This window comes from Taudactylus pleione, unplaced genomic scaffold (assembly GCF_031769625.1).
Source record: "Taudactylus pleione unplaced genomic scaffold, aTauple2 ptg000377l, whole genome shotgun sequence".
Classification (NCBI taxonomy): domain Eukaryota; kingdom Metazoa; phylum Chordata; class Amphibia; order Anura; family Myobatrachidae; genus Taudactylus; species Taudactylus pleione.
This window is the reverse complement of record NW_028284778.1, coordinates 4,876,810-4,899,146: the sequence shown is the minus strand read 5'-3', so window position 1 is coordinate 4,899,146 and position 22,337 is coordinate 4,876,810. Positions and strand designations below refer to the sequence as shown.

General features: G+C 46.2%; 1 protein-coding gene across 1 annotated transcript in view; it reads left to right on the top strand.

The window, feature by feature from the left end:
* LOC148508063 (uncharacterized) overlaps positions 1 to 22,337 on the top strand; it is a 44,208-nt gene that overhangs the window by 6,959 nt on the left and 14,912 nt on the right. Inside the window, exon 8 of the mRNA XM_088445197.1 lies at positions 12,410 to 13,369. Within this exon, the coding sequence (XP_088301323.1) occupies positions 12,410 to 13,369 (960 nt within the window). The remainder of the gene's footprint in view (positions 1 to 12,409; positions 13,370 to 22,337) is intronic.

Below are 22,337 nucleotides of genomic sequence, written 5' to 3'. Positions count from 1 at the left end.
GTAGCGTGCATGGTCAACGACATAGTGGGTACACGCTAGATTATGTGCTCGATATGTCGTCCGTTTCGGCTAGATCTGATGACATATTGTCTAGTGTGTACCCGGCATAAGGGCTTTTTTTGGCCTAAAAGAAGACAGAGGTGATAATTTGAAGTGTCTGACAGGTAGAACCTGAAAAAAAGTCATGGGAGGACGTCCATATAGATGGCTTTTATTCATCTGATCCAGGAGATAAATTGTATTTTTCAGGATGATAAATCCCATTGGATAGTGAAAAAGGTGGGAATTAGTTTATTGAATCTGTCGATAATTTTTAGTGATTCACACCCAAATGTTAAAATTTTTTGGAGATTCCATTTGAAAGAGAAATATGATTCTAAGGCAGGTGTTTGAGGGGCGAGAAGACTATAATCATTTAGTGCGATTTTGTGCGTGTGTTTGCCAGTTATAAAACCTGAGATGTTAAAATTAGAGCAAATACTGTTCGCTAGAGGCTCGATATCTAAAGCAAAAATTATAGTGGGGAGAGGGCAGCCCTGACTAGATCCATCGAAGATACTGAACACACAAAGTTGTCCGATTAGCCAGAATAGAAGCTGCAGGAGAGCGATAAAGAGCTTAAATACCCGAGGGAAATTTGCCTTTTCTAATTGCCCTAACCCTCTGTCTTGCTGCTCTCCTTTCTTATCAGTGCTTGCCTACACCCAATATTCAGCCTACTTTCTCTTTCATGCACTCTGGGGGACGCTGATAACCTTGGTGTGTGTAGGGCAGTAGTGTTCATTCTATCACTGGACCTAAAAAGGGGCACTCCTGTGCGTGCCTGAAAAGGGGGCGTGGCCACGAGAAAAGAGTGTGTGTCTTTCAGACGTTCCCCATTTACATCACTCTTAGGGGTGTGCCAGGCACTTACAAACATGCCAGGCTGCCTCCAAGTGCTGCTGTCTATATGAATCTATATGAATAGATCACCGGCGGTAACCGATGCACCGCTATTTTCCCTGCCCGCGGTGGGGACGGCTCCCGCAGGCTGTTTTAGCGAGGCCCTTTACAAATCGGACAGCCTAGTGGGAAAGCTAGGGCGCTGTTGTAGGGGTAGGTACCTCAGTCAAACTTAGCTTGTTAGTAGATTATCTCCTCCAGCTCTACATCCCACTGTGCACTCAATCAGCAATACAATTCTACCGATGATTGACAGGATCCCTATCCAACCAAAAGGCATCAGCAACTGTCAACCAATTAATCAATCAGGAAAGAGGCGGGATCTGCCCGGCTATTTATTACCCCAGGACACAGTTCAACCCTTATGCTACATTGCTTTGAAGAAGACCTCAAGAGGGTCGAAACGAGTTGCTCCACCTTCACCCACCCAGCGGTATCACCCATCAGGACACCAAGACTCCAATCCAGCATCCGCAGGAGAGCTATCACCTAGTCATAGACATATATGTGACCCGGAAGCCGCCTACCAGAAGAACAGAAGACTTCAATCAACCACAGCCGGCAAGGGGTAGAGCGGGATCCCGTTGAGCCCCGAGGAGGCGAGTCTCACCTTGGAGGAGGGTTACGGCATCTGGTTCACAAACGAGCCGCTGCCGTCACTTCACCTCCCCAGGCAAAAGCAGTCCACCCCTTCAGTGCCGGCGGTACACGCCCGTTCAATCGGACCTGCGCCGCCGCACGGATCGGACACGGACAGCATAGCCAGGAGACTTGCTGTCCGCACATCCTCCGGACTCCCGTACTCCTACCCCAGGAAGATCATACCCCGGGCAACTGTAATCAGTCAATAGCGGGACGCCGCAGCCTATTTACTGTATCACTTCCCGCAACGCACCACTTATTTGGAACTAGATGTTAAACTACTCTGCTCAACTGCTAACACCACCCGCACTGTTTTACAGTGCAAATTGAACGTACCCACTGTCCAACAGATCAGTAGGCACAGGAGGACACTTAAAGAGTGCAACCTGTCCATTCACATTTACACTTGATTTCCCATTGTTTACACCTGCTGCCGTTTGTTACGTATCTGCTGCTAATTGATTTTGGACTGGTCTTTGGAGTTCTTGATGTTTAGAGTCTGCTTCCATTACCAATTGTTGTCTATTGTCCTCACTTATTTTGTTTTTTGATTGTTCATAATTATATTAATAGAATACGGTTTATTCCTATTGAGATTACATTTCAATGTATATTTTTATTGCTCATACCTTATACTTCAAGTCTCAAGTAAAAACCTACTTTGCATATACAATACACCAGTCTCTTCAATTTACATTATTGACTTATTCCATTCTACTTTCACCCACCACACCAAGGGGTTTACGGAGCGCGCTACTACCATTGTTTCATTGTCTATATCAGGTGGCCAGATACCCCTCCTTGCTAGCGCATCCCCCCCCGCACATTAGGCTACAGCTCAGTGCGCAATTTTATCCTGAATCTCTACATCCCACTATGTTGTAATTTTGAACCTCATGGAATGGGCACATTTCTCAGCAGCTTTGCATATTCTATATTTTTTCTGTTGCGGAGTTGTCTATGTGAAATTTGCTGAAGGGGGGGGTTTAGGAGTTTTCTACTGTGCCCTGTCTGCCGACCCCGTGTCTCTATTGGAGCGGGGTTACCTGGTCACTGGTGCTTTTGGGGACCAGGTACCTCCATGCACATGGTGCCAGCTGCTGACGCCTTTGTCCATGGCTCTGGTCGCTGCGGCAGGTATGGGAAGAACAGCCTTTCACTCTCACCGAGTGGCACTGTCATGTGGAACAGGGCCTATGGTGCCATCTCTCTGCTCTTTACTTGTTTCACTTAATTACTGCCAGCCTGACTCGTTATGCTACAATATACTCTCCATGTTTTTGATTGGATCCTGACTGCCTATCTCATGCATTGTCATACTGCTGCTTGTTATGATGGAGTAGTGTGTGCATGGCTCACACATTATGTCACAATACTCTCTCCGTGTTTGGGTTGAGCACTGGTTACCTAGTTTATGCGCACGACGGAGCCAGCTCCCTCGTGCGCATGCGCACTGGGCCAACATCCACTGGATCAGTTACCTGCATGTTCCAGAAACCTGTTTTTTTTTTATTTTTTTTTATTATTATTATATATTTATTTTTTATTCAAGAAAACATATACTATAAAAAAAAAAAATGTTATACAATCGTGTGTCGGGTTCGCCCGTGAACCGGCCAGGACCCCCTGGGTTCCGGCAGAGCGTTCATCTCTCCCCGCCGGGACGCGGGGTGCCACATCAATCGGAAGGGTGGCTCGGGGAGCGCTTCGAGCCTTCTCCTGCTGCGCCCCCACGGATCTCTTCCTGGCTCTCTCTCTCGCCTCTTTGCCACCTGTGAATCTGCCCGAGGAATTCCCCCGGATGCCACGGCGTCGCTGCTGCGCGTCACCTTTTGCGGGGCGCTGGCGGATTTTACCCGGGCTCCTGGAACCGCGTCCCGGCATAGGGCCCTTTTTCCCGACCTCATCGAGACTTCCGGAGGTTGCAGTTCCCCTGTCTGCCACCAGGTGGCGCTGTGACGCAGGGAAGGGTCGTCCCCGTTCAGCACGGCCGGGGCTCTCGCGCTGGCAGAGGGGGCTCTCTCCCCGGTCACCCATTGGAGTCCTGGCCGGGCCGCCTTGCTCGCAGAGTCTCCCATGCTCTCCTGGAGCCCTGGCCAGACACCAACCGCAAAGCTTTTCAATCCTAGGATGCTCCGGTCCTTTCATGTATACACTGTCCACAGCCTGAGGGCAACTCAGTTTCGTTCGTGTCCAGCAGGAGCTGGATCACCATTATAACGGGGCTACATTAAGCAGCCCAAGCTTTATTTTATGATTTATTATGTTTTCTCTTTTACTATAATGGGCGAGCAGCACCAGACTGTCCTCCGGACGTCTGTGCTGCCACCCCATCACCCCTCTGCGGTGCTGTAACAACAAGCCTGGGCTAGGTACTGAAGGTGGGGCTCTGAGGGGGACTAGCTAGCAGGCTTCCTGGACCCCAGACTGCAGCCCGGAATTCAGGGGACAGGTAAGGCGGAACTCCGTTAGCGGAGACCCACGTTTTAGTGCAGTCTTACCTCCGGTCTCAGGTGACAGACCGGAGGTGCTGATGTGGACACTGATGCGCCCACGAATCCACTAGACCACCGGTTAATGTCAGCACGGGGAGAAGGCGCTCTCCCTGCAGCGCCTCCCCCAGTCCAGGACACCATTCCACTGTTGTCTTGGTGTTCCCTGAGCTGCTCCTCCCTCAGCCTCCGCCCCCTCAGTGACGCACGGCAGCCATTTTATGCTTATGACTCCAGGAACGCCTGGTCCAGTCTCCCTGCATACCACGGGCCAGGTTATACGGCGCTCTATCCTACCAGCCACTGTGGTCTGTGTAGTTGATTTTGGTGCCCATTGCAGACATGTAATGTTTTTCTGTGTTTGTATGTGACTTATGCTAGAGCTAATCTCTACTCTCTATACTGTCAGCTTATACCTTTCCCTTTATTCTACTATACCCTGACATACTAAGGTATAGGGGGTTCATTGTACTTCACATCTCCTATATAATTGTGAGGGCTATCACATACTATATAGCGAGGTTGCATACTACACTGTGCCATATTACACATACTGCAGGGTGTTCATTGCACTGTATCATACTGTGTGTTTTATTATTGTTGTGGCTATGTCTGGCAAAGGCAAGAATAACAAGCAGCCTGATGCTTCTGCTCCTACTCTGGTGTCTTGTAAGTCTGGTGTCTTGTAAGTCCTGCTCAGCAGGCTTAGCCCCAGAGAACCTCATTCAGGATTGTCTCTGTATTAATTGTTACACAGCCCCAGGCTCCTCAGCCCCGGTGTCTCTCCCTCAGGACCCACCCTGGGCTGCCTTTTCACAGATGCTGGCAAAACTTGCGGACTACATAGAAGTCCCCGTGGTAGCTCCCCCTGTGGGATGGGCACAGCAGGTACTACCAGCAAATCCTTTGCCTCACCCATGGGTAGACGTACTGTCTACCTCCAGTACAGAGTTTGGCTAATACCTCTACGGTTTTTCAGCATATGCTGCAAAAGGAAAAATAACTTTACCTACTAAACGTGCTGTGTTTATCTTCTCGGTCCACTCAGTTATCTGATTCTTCTATATCGTCTAGGGAGGCAGAAGATGGAGACCTCTCTCACTCTGACTCCGTCTCAGGAGAAGAGGAGCCACCCTCTAAACTAAATATACCTGATCTTGTGAGAGCTCTAAAATCTATTTTACAAATAGAAGAGGATGCATTTTTTAAACGGCAAAAGGTAGTTTTACCAGAGTTTCCTCACTCGGACCAGCTATCTGATCACATGAGTGAAGCTTGGAATATGTCGGTTTCAAATTCCAAAACTGTTCAGTGCCTTTTACCCTCTTCCAGCTACTGATTGCACTAAATGGGAAGTTCTCCCAGCGTTGGATTCTCATGTAACATGTCTGATTAAAAATGCCACCTTACCCATTTAATACTGCAACCTCCTTGAGGGAGACTACAGATAGACATATAGAAGCTTGTCATAAATCCATATTCTCTCTTACAGGAGCTATTACTCGTCCTGCTAGGGCTACGGCCGGATGGCAAAAGACATTAAGAGTTGGGCAGAGGTCCTAGAAAACACATTTCTCCCTGATGCTTCAAGGGAACAACTATCCTACGTATCTCACATTAGAGATGCTGCCTCCTACTTGGGAGAAGCAGCTATGGTTACGGCTCTCCTGGCCTCCAGGATATATCTCACTTCGGTAGTGGTATGCCGTATTGTTTGACTCTGTTCCTGGAAAGCAGATTTGGACTCAAAATGGTCTCTGCCTTATTCTGGAGACATCCTTTTTGGTCCACAATCAGATAAAATTGTGACTACTTTGGCAACTTCCAAGACAGCGTTCCTGCCCTCTGCAAATAATACAAAGCCTCGGATGTCATCCTTTCGCCGTCAAGAAAATGCCAAGGGTCAGTCTTTTACACGACAGTAGGCATCAGCCAAGGCCTCCAAGCCCAGGGCCAAACATGCCTGGGCTACTAGACGTCCAACTGCCAAGTCTGAGGACAAGCCTACAGCCTGACAGGGTGGGCTTCTCCCTGGGTGGAAGGCCGACTTCTTCAATTCGCCCACGTTTGGCATCAAACCACGTCACATGCCTGGGTAAGGGAAATGGTCTCCCACAGATACGACCACTCATTCCTGAGGCAACCGCCCCCCCCACTCCCCCCAGCAGTTCTTTTGAACAAGTTTCCCATTAGACCCAACCAATGCCCTGCTGCTCCAAGAAGCTATTCAGTACTTACTAAATTCAGGAGTAATAATTCGGGTCTCCTCCTCGCAACGGGGCACGGGCTATTATTCTACCCTTTTTTTTAGTTCAGAAGCCCAATGGATCTCATCGGCCTATCCTCAACCTCAGTTCTCTGAACAAGTTTATCAGGTTACAAAGAAAATGGATCTCAGACTGCACACTCTGGACATATATATAATATATATATATATATATATATATATATATATATATATATATATATATATATAATTGGAGGTGCTACCTGTGGAGACAATTGATATATACACATAGAAGAAATACAGGTGCACAACTCCAAATTAACTGATTATATATAAATAAATACATTTTGCAGTAAATACAGTAGAGGTTTTTGGCATAATCCTGGCCAAGTTTATGGGCCTGCCCACCATATCCGGGTAACCTCTTGTCGGGCAGGTCCCTAAGGCTCAAATCCAGAGCGCAGGACAGCCCCAAACTAGCTTAGCTAAACCACCCCAAGGCACCGCTCTAATAAGAAAAGCTGAGCTAGTTTGGGGCTGTCCTGCGCTCTGGATTTGAGCCTTAGTATGTTAGGGACCTGCCCGACAAGAGGTTACCCGGATATGGTGGGCAGGCCCATAAACTTGGCCAGGATTATGCCAAAAACCTCTACTGTATTTACTGCAAAATGTATTTATTTATATATACTCAGTTAATTTGGAGTTGTGCACCTGTATTTCTTCTTTGTGTATAAGTTTATCAGGGTGCCCAGGTTTCGTAAGGAAACCCTCCGTTCCATTATCCTAGCTGGGGATTTTATGGTATCTCTAGACATTCAGGACGCTTACCTACATGTACCTATAGCACCTTCTCATCCACATTATCTCCGGTTTGCTATACTACAGCAACATTACTAATTTCAGGCTCTGCCGTTCGGCCTTTCAAAGCCCCCCCCCCCTACTACTCCCATACTTATCCAACCTCTTGCTGTTGGCCAGCTCCCCAGAGATTCTTCACCTGCAGGTAACCATTGCCTTTCTACAAATGCACGGTTGGCTGATCAACTGGAAAAAGTCCTCTCTGACACCCTCTCAAAGGATGGTTCATTTGGGAGCCCTCCTGGACTCTCGAGTTCAGAGAATCTTCCTAATGGCGGAAAAGATTTCACTAATACAGCACAGACTACGCAGACTGCTCCACAATCGTCGAGTGTCAATTCACTCTGCAATGCAGGCCTTGGGATCAATGGTATCCACCTTCGGCATGTTCGAGTTCGCCCAGCTTCACTCCAGGCCCCTACAACACCTGATCCTCTCCAGGTGAAACGGACTACACCATCTGCTCAGATCTTAGATAATGAATCTCCCCCCAGAGGTTCACTTGTCCCTAGCTTGGTGGCTACAGACTTCCCATTTGAACAAGGTTCGTCCCTTTTGGATCCCGGACTGGGATCAGTGTTTCTTCTTCGGGTTCCATATGGTCCACAGGAATTACCTTGGGATATATAGTTGGACAGCGTCCATTGCACCAAACAGCAAAGCTTTGGAGCTCCCAGCATGCCCTAGTCCTCCTCCCTATATACCTCGCCCCCAGCCACAGACATTTTGTTTTTTTGTTTGGTGCGCGGCAAGATGCACTTATTATAACAGCAGGACTGCTAGGCAGTCCTAGGCCTTTTTCTTTTATGTTTTACCTTAAGTTTGTGAGACTTCAAGAGTTTAGCGGTGTTAGCGCCAATAATTACACTCTAGTGCTGCTCAATCTACCTCCGCCAATGCCGAAACACCAGTATCGCTGTAAGCCCCGAGGTTCTCAGCGTGGCTTAGCTGGCGGCCTAAAGACACTGAGGTCTGGGACTGTGGTCAGATAAACGGAGATGTCAGGTAAGGATTCCTCTCGGGGAATCATGCAGATAGCAGTCCCTAGCCTCTGGTGTTGAGACCCGGAGAACCTTTGGCTAAGGAACTGGAAGGCAGATCCAGGGTCTAAAAAGGCTCTAGGTTCTTTACCTTTCACAGGCAAGGTGCTGTTTGGACCAGGATTAGATGACATTATGACTTAGTTGGCTACACCGAGGTCTGCGGAGTTACCATCTACATTGACTTCTAGAAGGCAGTTGTCATCCCGGTCCTTTTGTCCACAAAATAAGACGAATAAACAGTCCACGCCAGTCAGGGTCCGTCTCATAGAGGACCACCCAGGAGTCTAAGCACCCGGCATCCAAATCAGACGGTTAGCCTACTGTCTGATGGGGTGGGCCTCCCCTTGGAGGATGTCGGGATTGGAGGCCGACTGTTGCAGTTCTCCCAGGTTTGGCATCAGATAACACATGCCTGGGTGCGAGTGCTGGTGGCTCACTGTTATGCCATAACATTCTGAAGGCATCCCCCCTCAGAGGTTTGTGGTTACAAATCTTCCTGCGGACCCAGTCAGAGTCTCGGCCTATCGGAAATCTGTGTGGGCCCTCCTGATTTCAGGAGTCATAGTCCCAGTTCCTGTGACGCCACAGGGAAGGGGTTACTACTCAAATTTATTTTTGATCCTAAAACCCAAAGGGTCGTACCATCCTATCCTGAATCTAAAATCTTTCAACAGATTTGTCAGGGTACCGAAGTTCTGTCTGTGACTCTACAGTCAATTATGCTGGCAATGGAGTCGGGAAACTTCATGGTTTCATTGGACATTCAGGATGCATATCTGCATATCCCGATTGCAGAATTCCACCAGACTTTCTCAGGTTTGCAGTGGATCAGCAACATTTTCAATTTCAGGCTCTACCCTTTGGTCTGGCCACAGCCGCTCGGGTATTTACAAAGATAATGGCAGTCATGATGGCTCATCTCAGGCGACAAGGAGTCAGGATACTGCCATATCTAGACGATCTCCTGATATTACAGAAAAAAAGGGTGTTCCCTCCAGCACACTGCAACAATATCAGCAAAAATACTTGAACCCTACATGACAATAGAAATTCAGAGGTATTAGTTGCATACATTTGCAAATATATGATTAAGCGCCGGATCAGCATCAAGGCTCCTCTATACCGACGTCCCTAACATTCAGGGGTCCACGTATGAGGTGCAGGGCACCCCAAAAGAATCCAGATTTTGCTGTGTCTGGATTATTGCCTGTTGCCTATCTATTAATAACCTTACATTTTGTTACAACTTCAATCTGTTCCCCTCTCCTTTTCTTCTCACATGATAGGTAAGGGCCATGCTGGGGTCCCCCTCAAAAAGACAGTGGGGCTATTGAAAGGTAATTGCTTGCGCTAAGTGTAAGACAAAGTTCCAAAATGCACAATCTGACTGGGGGGGCAGTCTGCGATTCCTGTGCTGTTGAACCCTCGTTTCAGCCCCTGCCAGTGGAACCCCACATATGGAGACTCCAGCCTGGCTGTCATTCTAGGTCGGGCCATGTCTGAATTGTCCCAACAGTTAACAAACTCTAGGCAGGCGCCGAATGCCACTTCCCCTCCTGCAGCAGCTCTCTCAGGGGGCATGGAGAGAGACCTTCATCCTCTCCTGTGCATCCCTCTTCTCAGGGGGAACCTCACTGGGCTCAAGGGTTGGTTAGGTCGGTTGGAGGACTGGCACAGGTTTCATCTTTCTTGAAAAAACTTTTGAAAACCTTTCTCCAGAGTTTTGGGGGGTCCTTCTAGACCCAGTGGGCCCCAGTTAGGTAGTAAAGGGAAGCATAGGCTTCCAGCAGTTCTCCAGTCTGTGGAGGATTCAAATTCGGAAGTATCAAAGAGAGGAGGACATTGAGTTTCTGGTGGTGGTTATGATTGCTCACCATAGGTCCCTGAGAGTGACCGTCGTCCCTTATTGAGATGACCCCCCTCATCAAGACTCCATATGTGGACATTCTCGATTCTCACGTCCACCTGGTGCATCAAACTCGTTTCTCATGGGTGGATTGTAAAATTCAAGCATTCCAATCTAATTCCATCTCCGCAGTTACTTTTTTTGGGAGCGGTTTGTTCTCCCTCCTGACAAGATTCAAGCCAATCAATCCCCCGAGAGGCTGGTTCTCAAGAGGCGGAATGTCTCAATTAATTTGTGCATGCACCTCTTGGTGAATCTCATCTCTGCCTTCAAAGCTGTTTAATTCGTCCGGTTTCACTCCAGGGAGTTTTAAACTGAACTTCCTCTTTAGGTAGGACTGCTCACTCCTTCATCTGGCATGGGTAATTCACCATTCCCCTCAGTCACGGCTTTCCTTTCATGGTTGAACTCCCAAGCATCTTCAGGTGGGTCGACCATTCATGATTTGAAACTGGACGTTTGTCACTACAGACACCAGCTTCAGGAGTTGGGTTGCAGTGGACTTTCAGAATAAATCCCAGCGGCTTTGGCCCACAATGGAGACCCTTCTACTGATCAATGTTCTGGAACGCCGTGCCATATTCAATGCTCTGCTGTTGGCCCAGCCTCCTCTTCTCAGGTGTATGGTGAAGATCCAGTTGGACAACTCCATGGCTGTGGCGTACATCAATTGGCAAAGAGGCACGAGGATTACTCTGGCCATGAAGGAGGTGGTTAGCATCACAGAAAGGTCATGTTTCGCCTATAGAGGTGGTCTTCATTCCCAGTCAAAAAATAATGAAGCGTACTACCTAAATTGTAGGATCTTCATTCGGGTGAATTATCTCTGCATCCCAAATTTCCAGGTGGTTGTGTCAAGGTTGGCCCTACCAGAGGTCAAACATATGGCATCTCATCTAAAATCCTTCTTTAGTTCTCCAGGACAATAGATACGCAAGCTCTGGCGGCTGCTCTCTCTGTAGCTTGGAATCTTCGTCTGGTATACTTGTTCTCCTCCCATTGGAGGCCCTATAGTGAAGGTCTGTGCATATTATTTTGACCAGGACAGAACTAGGCTTTTGTTTCAACCTACAGTGGTTCAGCATTTCTTCTTATTCAGTACATTATCCCGGCTCTAGGCCAGGGTCTGGTCTCTGGCAGAGGAGATTATTTCCTCGTCTTGGAAGTAATTGTGAATTTGCATATCTGTATAGTGGAATCCACTCTGTTGTGACAGAACGATAGTCATCTGATCTGTTTTCAGGCTCACGAAAGATGTTTTCTGGCAACTACATTCGTCAGGCATATGTTTCAGAACAGTTTCCTACTCCTGGACAAACTTTTTGGTTTATTTTACCAGTCCAGGGAGCGCCTCAGTGGCACAGCTTGGTCTGAGAAGCCACCTAGTGCTCTGTTCATTCTTTAACACAATGGGTTTGTAGCTAAATTATAAAAATTTGGGCATGAAGTTTTAAACACAGTTCTGCCTAAACTAGACTCTCCACTAGCGGCAACTTTAGAACATCCCCAAGTTTACGCATGTACCTCAGATCAGACAAAATAGAAGAGCGGATTTATGGTACTCACAATTAAATCCATTTCTCTGAACTTAGTTGAGGGCCACTGCGTTCCTACCCTTTGTTTCTTTTTGATGGTTGGATTGTAGTTGTACTTCCGTGTTTACATGATCTCTCCTCTGGGCTTGTTATATTCAAACTGAAGGGCAAGACTTAGAGGGTTGTAGATGGGGAGGAGACATACTGCAAACAAATTTTAGTTTGTTTTGCCTACTGCTACAAAAGGGCCCTCTCGACCCCAAGCTTACCAGTGTTCCTTAGCTGGATTCAGATAAACAGATTTAATGGTGAGTACCAAAAATCCTCTTTCCCATAGGCCAATTTTAGCTGAGGTTGATCAGAGTAGTGTAAACCCATGTCTAAGGTGTGCATCTAATTTAGACTATCTACTGTGCTTCCAGTGTTTGTGTGTGAGGGTAGTGTCCGAGTGGGTGTTATGGTTTGACAAAATCACTGGCGAATGAGGCTTTTTGTCTTATGATGCTGGCTCTGCAATGTGCTTGAGTAATGTTACCAGAATCTGCATTTTGTCCAGTGTGGCCGTGTAGTCTGCACTTCCCTATAGCTGAGTCTATGCAGTGCGCTTAGTAATATGGTTGCGGATTTATCTTTTAAAAAAATGTATAATTACTTTGCACATTTATAATTGTAATGAAGCGTACAGTTTGCAGATTGAAATCAAACAACTGAACCTCTTGAACTTGCTATTCTGATTCTCAGTATTTCCATACATTTATTTCCAGCAGGTGTATGCAAAAACAGGAATATGTCGGAGGAACATCGCACTTTGTCTCCAGATTTTAAAATAGAAGATAACATCATAGGGAATTCCCCAGGAGAAAGCCCCATTATCCTAAATATCCATCCAGTGCATCACAGTGCAGATATGTCATCTCGTGCTTCTAACGATGTGGAATTGTCTTCTGATAACTCAGATATAGTTACACATGGCACAACTCATACAAGTGATGTAAACTTTTCCTGTTCTGAGTGTGGGAAATGTTTTGCACAGAGATCAAATCTTTATAGGCATCAGAGAATTCACACAGGCGAGAAGCCTTTTCCGTGTTCTGAGTGTAGTAAATGTTTTAGAGATAAACCAGCTCTTATTACACATCAGAGATGTCACACAGGTGAGAAGCCATTTCCATGTGCTGAGTGTGGGAAATGTTTTGGACATAAAGAAACTCTTGTGACACATCAGAGACGTCACACGGGGGAAAAGCCATATTCATGTTCTGAGTGTGGGAAATGTTTTACACAGAAATCTAGTTTTATGGCACATAAGAGAATGCACATAGGGAAAAAGCCATATCCCTGTGCTGAGTGTGGGAAATGTTTTACACATAAATCAGCTCTTCTTAGACATCAGAGACATCACACAGGTGAGAAACCACTTCCGTGTTCTGAGTGCGGGAAATGTTTTCGAGATAAATCTGCTCTTATTACACATCAGAGACGTCACACAGGTGAGAAACCATTTTCATGTGCTGAGTGTGGCAAATGTTTTTCACATAAATCACAACTTATTAATCATCAAAAAACACACACTGATGAGAATCCATTTCCGTGCTCTGAGTGTTCTAAATGTTTTAAACTCAAATTTCAGCTTATTAATCATCAAAAATGGCACACGGGTGAGAAGCCATTTATATGTCCTGAGTGTGAAAAATGTTTTGCACAAAAGATAACTCTGGTTAGACATCAAAAATTTCATTCAGGGGAAAATCAATTTTAATGAGCTGATGTACATGTAACATAATTGCAGTAACACTAACCATTGTAAAAGCTGTTGATATTAATGTAAATGATAAAAATATGCATAAAAACAGGAAAAAAATATATATATCCAAAGGTTTATTTACATCACTGGGTTATGGAGGATAATCCAAACATGTTATTACTATCCACAGACATAAGTGGGATTAATGTAGATCGACAACATAAGATTGGATAACATTGCTCACATGTGGAACTTATTGCAGTTTCCTTATTCTATTAAAATTCAGCATCACTCTCCTCCGTAATAACAGATCCCATTTTTTTCAGGTTTGGTTTATGTCGTCACGTTCAGAATGTTGACATCGCTGGTTTAGTATGACCCTAATTTTAGCATGTAGATATTTTAACTATTGACGTTCATAATATCTAGTCATTATGCTACATCTCCATTTTTATATAGGTTCCTAAGTATTATGCAGTCCCAGAAATAAGATGGAGATATAATGTGGGCCTTGGGTCACTTATTACATTGATGTGAAATGGATCATATAATACACTCTGAAATCTATTGAGATCAACGGGAAGCATTTAAAGCACTGCAAAAGTGTAGGCTTACAGTGCATTGCAATTATGTGGCTACTCTTGTACTAATGTATCCATTTATACAGGTACGTGTATGACCTGTGGGGACGAGATGTACCTGCATGGGTAAAGATCTTTTCTCATTAACAGAGGAGCTAAGTGGATCCAGTGTGTCTTTATGGTGTCCTTTCTGAGATGTTTAAAGGGGTTCAAAAGGAGGAGACTGCATCCCTACGTTGGCCTTTCTGACTTAGTGGGTGTCTGCAGGGCTCCCCCTACACAATGACTGGGATTTTACATATACTTCCTGTAGAGATGGTCAGACCTTGGCCTATATTTGTAAATAGGATGCATCTTGTACCTTCCTGGCACATAAAAAAACTATAACAAATACATGTATGGATCATACCATAACATGGTTATGTACCAGTATGCACCTCCCGACTATACTGATTTTGTTGGGACAGTCCCAGATCATGGATATCGAGATGGGTGTGTTTTTGTTCAAATGTGGGTGCTTGAAGGAGGATCAGGTGGAGTGTGGCTTATTTTGTCCTGATCCTTCATGTGTCTATGTTGGGAGGTACGCCTATGGGGTATGCGTTCGGCATTCCGGCGGCCTGGATGCAGACGCTTACCTTACCAGCGCCAGAATCCCAACCGCCAGGATGCTGAAGGTAAGTAGCGGGGATGGGGGGGAGGGTTAGGCCATAAGGAAGGAGGGCTAGGTTTAGGGTGGGGGGAGGTTAGGTTTAGGCACTAGGGGGAAGATTAGGTTCAGGCACCAGGGAGGGAGGGTTAGCATACTGACCACCAAGTGTCGGGATTCATACCGATTCCACCTATGGATACACTGACAATAGGTGTATGTGTATATAATATTGCCACCATTGGATCCAGCAATTATCTGGTTGGATAATGGGATTCCTCCTCTCCTGTAGATCATAAGAACCTCTCTCATCAGTTCAGAAGGTTAATGAAATTTGTTGAATTGACACCTTGTGGATTCCTTTAAGTTGCATATTGGAGAAATTAATTGGTGATAAGATGACATGGGACCCAGGCAACCAGTGACTCTCTGTCTTGTTATAAAACATTTTAAATGTTCCAGACTACTGATTTTCAGGCAGCAGAGATGGGTTCATATGCAGCTTCTGGATTAATAGGGTTTGAACCTTTGTCCAAAGATTTAACCTGGATGGAGACACTTTGGCAAAAAAAAAAGCACATGTGTATTGCAGTGCGAGATTCTTTGGCTCAATGCTGGAATTAGCCGCTCCTTCCATCTATACGTAAAATGGTTCAATGGAGAAAAATAATATGCTGTATTCTACCTCTCCAATTGTGAGGTGGAAGGCATGACTGACTGATGGAGAAGGTGCTAAATTTATTTATAAACCAACTACTGTATGTCTAATCCTTTACAGTTTGGTTTAAATGAGTCTGCAGTTTGGAGCTTACAACTTTGTATTATTTCTTCACATTGTTAAACTTGTTTTTGGTTATATAACTTGCCAATACAATATTGTGTTTGATGTTTTATTGTACTCTGTATTACTCTGTGTGCACATTGGTATATGTTCCTTATAGCCCCTATATGTTACCCTTTGCTTTTTATTTTTCTGTTCCCTCTCTCAAAATAATCTTTTCAATAAATACTATTGATAAGAAAAGGCAAAAAAAAAAAAAAGACATCATACATGGCCTAGCGCAAACTCTAACCTTTATTAAATACATTCAAGTTTGAGTGTCTTAAACAGTGAAAAACTATGGATTACATCACACAAATGTCTCCTGCTTCCAATCTAGTGGGAACCCTGCAGCAATGACTGTGGGTAGAGGTAGATCCCTCGCAAGAGGAGGGTGAGCTTGTGAACCCTGATTGGGAGGATGCATCAGGCTGGGAGTAGGATGCACCTGTCAGAATTAATGTCCAGGAATTAATTGATGTAGTTCTCCATATATAGCACCTCTCCTGCATACTGTGAGGATTGTGAAACTAATACTTTTATCTGAAAGTGACTGGCCACTGCCCGGTTACAGCTGTGCTGATGAGAAGATTGAGGCACTGATACTATATGTGAGAGCGGCTCCCTGCTGCCTGGTTACAGCTGTGCTGATGAGACTGAGGCACTGCTACTATATATGAGAGCGGCTCCCTGCTGCCCGGTTACAGCTGTGCTGATGAGGAGACTGAGGCACTGCTACTATATATGAGAGCGGCTCCCTGCTGCCGGGTTACAGCTGTGCTGATGAGAAGACAGAGGCACTGATACTATATATGAGAGCGGCTCCCTGCTGCCCGGTTACAGCTGTGCTGATGAGGAGACTGAGGCACTGATACTATATATGAGAGCGGCTCCCTGCTGCCCGGTTACAGCTGTGCTGATGAGAAGACTGAGGCACTGATACTATATATGAGAGCGGCTCCCTGTTGCCCGGTTACAGCTGTGCTGATGAGAAGACTGAGGCACTGAGAAGACTGAGGCACTGATACTATATATGAGAGCGGCTCCCTGCTGCCCGGTTACAGCTGTGCTGATGAGAAGACTGAGGCACTGATACTATATATGAGAGCGGCTCCCTGCTGCCCGGTTACAGCTGTGCTGATGAGAAGACTGAGGCACTGATACTATATATGAGAGCGGCTCCCAGCTGCCCGGTTACAGCTGTGCTGATGAGAAGACTGAGGCACTGATACTATATATGAGAGCGGCTCCCTGCTGCCCGGTTACAGCTGTGCTGATGAGAAGACTGAGGCACTGATACTATATATGAGAGCGGCTCCCTGCTGCCCGGTTACAGCTGTGCTGATGAAAAGACTGAGGCACTGATACTATATATGAGAGCGGCTCCATGTTGCCCGGTTACAGCTGTGCTGATGAGAAGACTGAGGCACTGAGAAGACTGAGGCACTGATACTATATATGAGAGCGGCTCCCTGCTGCCCGGTTACAGCTTTGCTGATGAGAAGACTGAGGCACTGATACTATGTATGTGAGCAGCTCCCTGCTGCCCGGTTACAGCTGTGCTGATGAGAAGACTGAGGCACTGATACTATATATGAGAGCGGCTCCCTGCTGCCGGGTTACAGCTGTGCTGATGAGAAGACAGAGGCACTGATACTATATATGAGAGCGGCTCCCTGCTGCCCGGTTACAGCTGTGCTGATGAGGAGACTGAGGCACTGATACTATATATGAGAGCGGCTCCCTGCTGCCCGGTTACAGCTGTGCTGATGAGGAGACTGAGGCACTGATACTATATATGAGAGCGGCTCCCTGCTGCCCGGTTACAGCTGTGCTGATGAGGAGACTGAGGCACTGATACTATATATGAGAGCGGCTCCCTGCTGCCCGGTTACAGCTGTGCTGATGAGAAGACTGAGGCACTGATACTATATATGAGAGCGGCTCCCTGCTGCCCGGTTACAGCTGTGCTGATGAGAAGACTGAGGCACTGATACTATATACAGTCAGGTCCATAAATATTGGGACATTGACAGAATTTTCAGATTTTGGCCTCTAATCACCACCACAATAGTTTTGAAATGAAACAAACAAGATGTGCTTTAACTGCAGACTTTCAGATTTAATTTGAGGGTAATTACATCCAAATCAGGTGAACGGTGTAGGAATTACAACAGTTTCAATATGTGCCTCCCACTTTTTAAGGGGCCAAAAGTAATGGGACTATCAACTCAAAAGCTATTTCATGGACAGGTGTGGGCTATTCCCTCGTTATTTCATTATCAATTAAGCAGGTAAAAGGTCTGGAGTTGATTCTAGGTGTGACATTTGCATTTGGAATCGGCTGCTGTCGACTCTCAGTATGAGATCCAAAGAGCTGTCACTATCAGTGAAGCAAGCCATCATTAGGCTGAAAACTCAAAACAAACCCATCAGAGAGAATCAGGTGTGGCCAAATCAACTGTTTGGAACATTCTTAAAAAGAAAGAACGCACCGGAGAGCTCAGCAACACCAAAAGACCCGGAAGACCACGGAAAACAACTGTGGTGGATGACAGAAGAATTATTTCCTTGGTGAAGAAAACCCCCTTCACACCAGTTGCCCAAATCAAGAACACTCTCCAGGAGGTAGATGTATATGTGTCAAAGTCAACAATCAAGAGAAGACTTCACAAGAGGGAATATAGAGGGTTCACCACAAGATGCAAACCATTGGTGAGCCACAAAAACAGGAAGACCAGATTAGAGTTTGCCAAACAACATCTAAAAAAGCCATTACAGTTCTGGAACAACATCCTATTGACAGATGAGACAAAGATCAACTTGTACCAGAGTGATGGGAAGAGAAGGAAAGGAACTGCTCATGATCCAAAACATACCACCTCATCAGTGAAGCATGGTGGTGGTAGTGTCATGGCGTGGGCATGTATGGCTGCCAATGGAACTGGTTCCCTTGTATTTATTGATGATGTGACTGCTGACAAAAGCAGCAGAATAAATTCTGAAGTGTTTCGGCCAATATTATATGCACATATTCAGTCAAATACTTCAGAACTCATTGGACAGCGCTTCACAGTGCAGATGGACAATGACCCGAAGCATACTGCAAAAGCAACCAAAGAGTTTTTTAAGGCTAAAAAGTGGAACGTTATGCAATGGCCAAGTCAATCCCCTGACCTGAATCCGATTGAGCATGCATTTCACTTGATGAAGACAAAACTGAAGGGAAAATGCCCCAAGAACAAGCAGGAACTGAATACATTTGCAGTAGAGGCCTGGCAGAGCATCACCAGGGATAAAACCCAACGTCTGGTGATGTCTATGCGTTCCAGACTTCACGCTGTAATTGCCTGCAAAGGATTTGCAACAAAGTATTAAAAAGCGAAAGTTAGATTTAGGATTGTTTAGTTTGTCCCATTACTTTTGGCCCCTTAAAAAGTGGGAGGCACATATAGAAACCGTTGTAATTCCTACACTGTTCACTTGATTTGGATGTAATTACCCTCAAATTAAATCTGAAAGTCTGCAGTTAAATCACATCTTGTTTGTTTCATTTCAAAGCCATTGTGGTGGTGAATAGAGGCAAAAATATGAATATTCTGTCAATGTCCCAATATTTATGGACCTGACTGTATGAGAGCGGCTTCCTGCTGCCCGGTTACAGCTGTGCTGATGAGAAGACTGAGGCACTGATACTATATATGAGAGCGGCTCCCTGCTGCCCGGTTACAGCTGTGCTGATGAGAAGACTGAGGCACTGATACTATATATGAGAGCGGCTCCCTGCTGCCCGGTTACAGCTGTGCTGATGAGAAGACTGAGGCACTGATACTATATATATGAGAGCGGCTCCCTGCTGCCCGGTTACAGCTGTGCTGATGAGAAGACTGAGGCACTGTTACTATATATATATGAGAGTGGCTCCCTGCTGCCTGGTTACAGCTGTGCTGATGAGAAGACTGAGGCACTGATACTATATATGAGAGCGGCTCCCTGCTGCCCGGTTACAGCTGTGCTGATGAGAAGACTGAGGCACTGATACTATATATATGAGAGCGGCTCCCTGCTGCCCGGTTACAGCTGTGCTGATGAGAAGACTGAGGCACTGTTACTATATATATGAGAGCGGCTCCCTGCTGCCCGGTTACAGCTGTGCTGATGAGAAGACTGAGGCACTGATACTATATATGAGAGTGGCTCCCTGCTGCCTGGTTACAGCTGTGCTGATGAGAAGACTGAGGCACTGATACTATATATGAGAGCGGCTCCCTGCTGCCCGGTTACAGCTGAGCTGATGAGAAGACTGAGGCACTGATACTATGTATGAGAGCGGCTCCCTGCTGCCTGGTTACAGCTGTGCTGATGAGAAGACTGAGGCACTGATACTATATATGAGAGTGGCTCCCTGCTGCCTGGTTACAGCTGTGCTGATGAGAAGACTGAGGCACTGATACTATATATGAGAGCGGCTCCCTGCTGCCCGGTTACAGCTGTGCTGATGAGAAGACTGAGGCACTGATACTATATATGAGAGTGGCTCCCTGCTGCCTGGTTACAGCTGTGCTGATGAGAAGACTGAGGCACTGATACTATATATGAGAGCGGCTCCCTGCTGCCCGGTTACAGCTGAGCTGATGAGAAGACTGAGGCACTGATACTATGTATGAGAGCGGCTCCCTGCTGCCTGGTTACAGCTGTGCTGATGAGAAGACTGAGGCACTGATACTATATATGAGAGTGGCTCCCTGCTGCCTGGTTACAGCTGTGCTGATGAGAAGACTGAGGCACTGATACTATATATGAGAGCGGCTCCCTGCTGCCCGGTTACAGCTGTGCTGATGAGAAGACTGAGGCACTGATACTATATAGGAGAGCGGCTCCCTGCTGCCCGGTTACAGCTGTGCTGATGAGAAGATTGAGGCACTGATACTATATATGAGAGCGGCTCCCTGCTGCCTGGTTACAGCTGTGCTGATGAGAAGACTGAGGCACTGATACTATATATGAGAGCGGCTCCCTGCTGCCCGGTTACAGCTGAGCTGATGAGAAGACTGAGGCACTGATACTATGTATGAGAGCGGCTCCCTGCTGCCTGGTTACAGCTGTGCTGATGAGAAGACTGAGGCACTGATACTATATATGAGAGCGGCTCCCTGCTGCCCGGTTACAGCTGTGCTGATGAGAAGATTGAGGCACTGATACTATATATGAGAGCGGCTCCCTGCTGCCTGGTTACAGCTGTGCTGATGAGAAGACTGAGGCACTGATACTATATATGAGAGCGGCTCCCTGCTGCCCGGTTACAGCTGAGCTGATGAGAAGACTGAGGCACTGATACTATGTATGAGAGCGGCTCCCTGCTGCCTGGTTACAGCTGTGCTGATGAGAAGACTGAGGCACTGATACTATATATGAGAGTGGCTCCCTGCTGCCTGGTTACAGCTGTGCTGATGAGAAGACTGAGGCACTGATACTATATATGAGAGCGGCTCCCTGCTGCCCGGTTACAGCTGTGCTGATGAGAAGATTGAGGCACTGACACTATATATGAGAGCGGCTCCCTGCTGCCTGGTTACAGCTGTGCTGATGAGAAGACTGAGGCACTGATACTATATATGAGAGCGGCTCCCTGCTGCCCGGTTACAGCTGAGCTGATGAGAAGACTGAGGCACTGATACTATGTATGAGAGCGGCTCCCTGCTGCCCGGTTACAGCTGTGCTGATGAGAAGACTGAGGCACTGATACTATCATGGTACCCAGAGAGGAGAGGATTATGGGATGAATATATTCCAAAAAGAAGGAAAACTAATAGTGCACATGACATTTACTTTTATATAGGGCATTAGATATTATAAAGCTCACCTTTTATTTGTTAATTTAATTTCCACTTTTATTCTCCTATGTATTTGTTCAGTATAGATCCAAAGTACACAATTGTGTGTCCCCACTATACAAAGTCTTATAGAGCCTTTCAAATGTTTCCTTCATTTTGTAGTACATACTTCCTACGATCCACATGATGGCGTCCATTCTCCGTTTGTTAATATTTGCTGTCTTAAGTCGTCTCATCTGGGGCCGGACATTGGGGATGGGGCTCACATGCATTTGGGAGGGCCATATTTCTGGGAATGCAAGTCCAAGTATCAAATGGCATGGGGCTATTTTTAGGCATAATGGGGGGATCCCCATACTGCTGCGACGTCATCTATGGCTCCCCGAGCCTAGGCAGATTGTGCACCATTGTCTATCTAATTTTCTCTCCTCCTAACTAATAATTATCTCCCCCATACCCACTCAGTTTAGGACAGTGTTTGCTAACCTTGACACTCCAGCTGTTGTGGAACTATATATCCCAGCATGCCCTGCCACAGTTTTAGCATGCCCTAATAGCAAAACTGTAGCAGTGCATGCTGGGTTATGTAGTTCCATAACAGCTGGAGTGTCAAGGTTAGCCAACAGTGGTTTAGGATAAATATCAATTTTAGTTATTATTTTACCCCATGTACTGAGCAGTAGTTGTAAACACAAAAGAAATGCAGAACAAGATGTAGAGGGGTGGTAGAGGAGAAAGGAACAAGATGCAGAGTTGTAAATCATGGGGAAAGGAGAAGAGGAAGTGGAGGGAGGTAGGAGAGAGAAGAACAGGAAGCACAGGAGTAAGATGTGGGAACAGGTAGTATAGGGGTGGCAGGGGAGAGAAGAATGCAGAACAGGAGTAAGACATGGGGGAACAAGAACAGGTAGTATAAGGGTGGTAGGGAGCACAGGGGTAAAACATCAGAAAAGGAGTACAGGAAGTAGAGGGGTGGTTGAGGAGAGAAGAACAGGGAGCACAGGGGTAAGACATGGGTAAAGGAAAACAGGAAGTAGGGGAAATAATTTATAAGGCAGGAATTT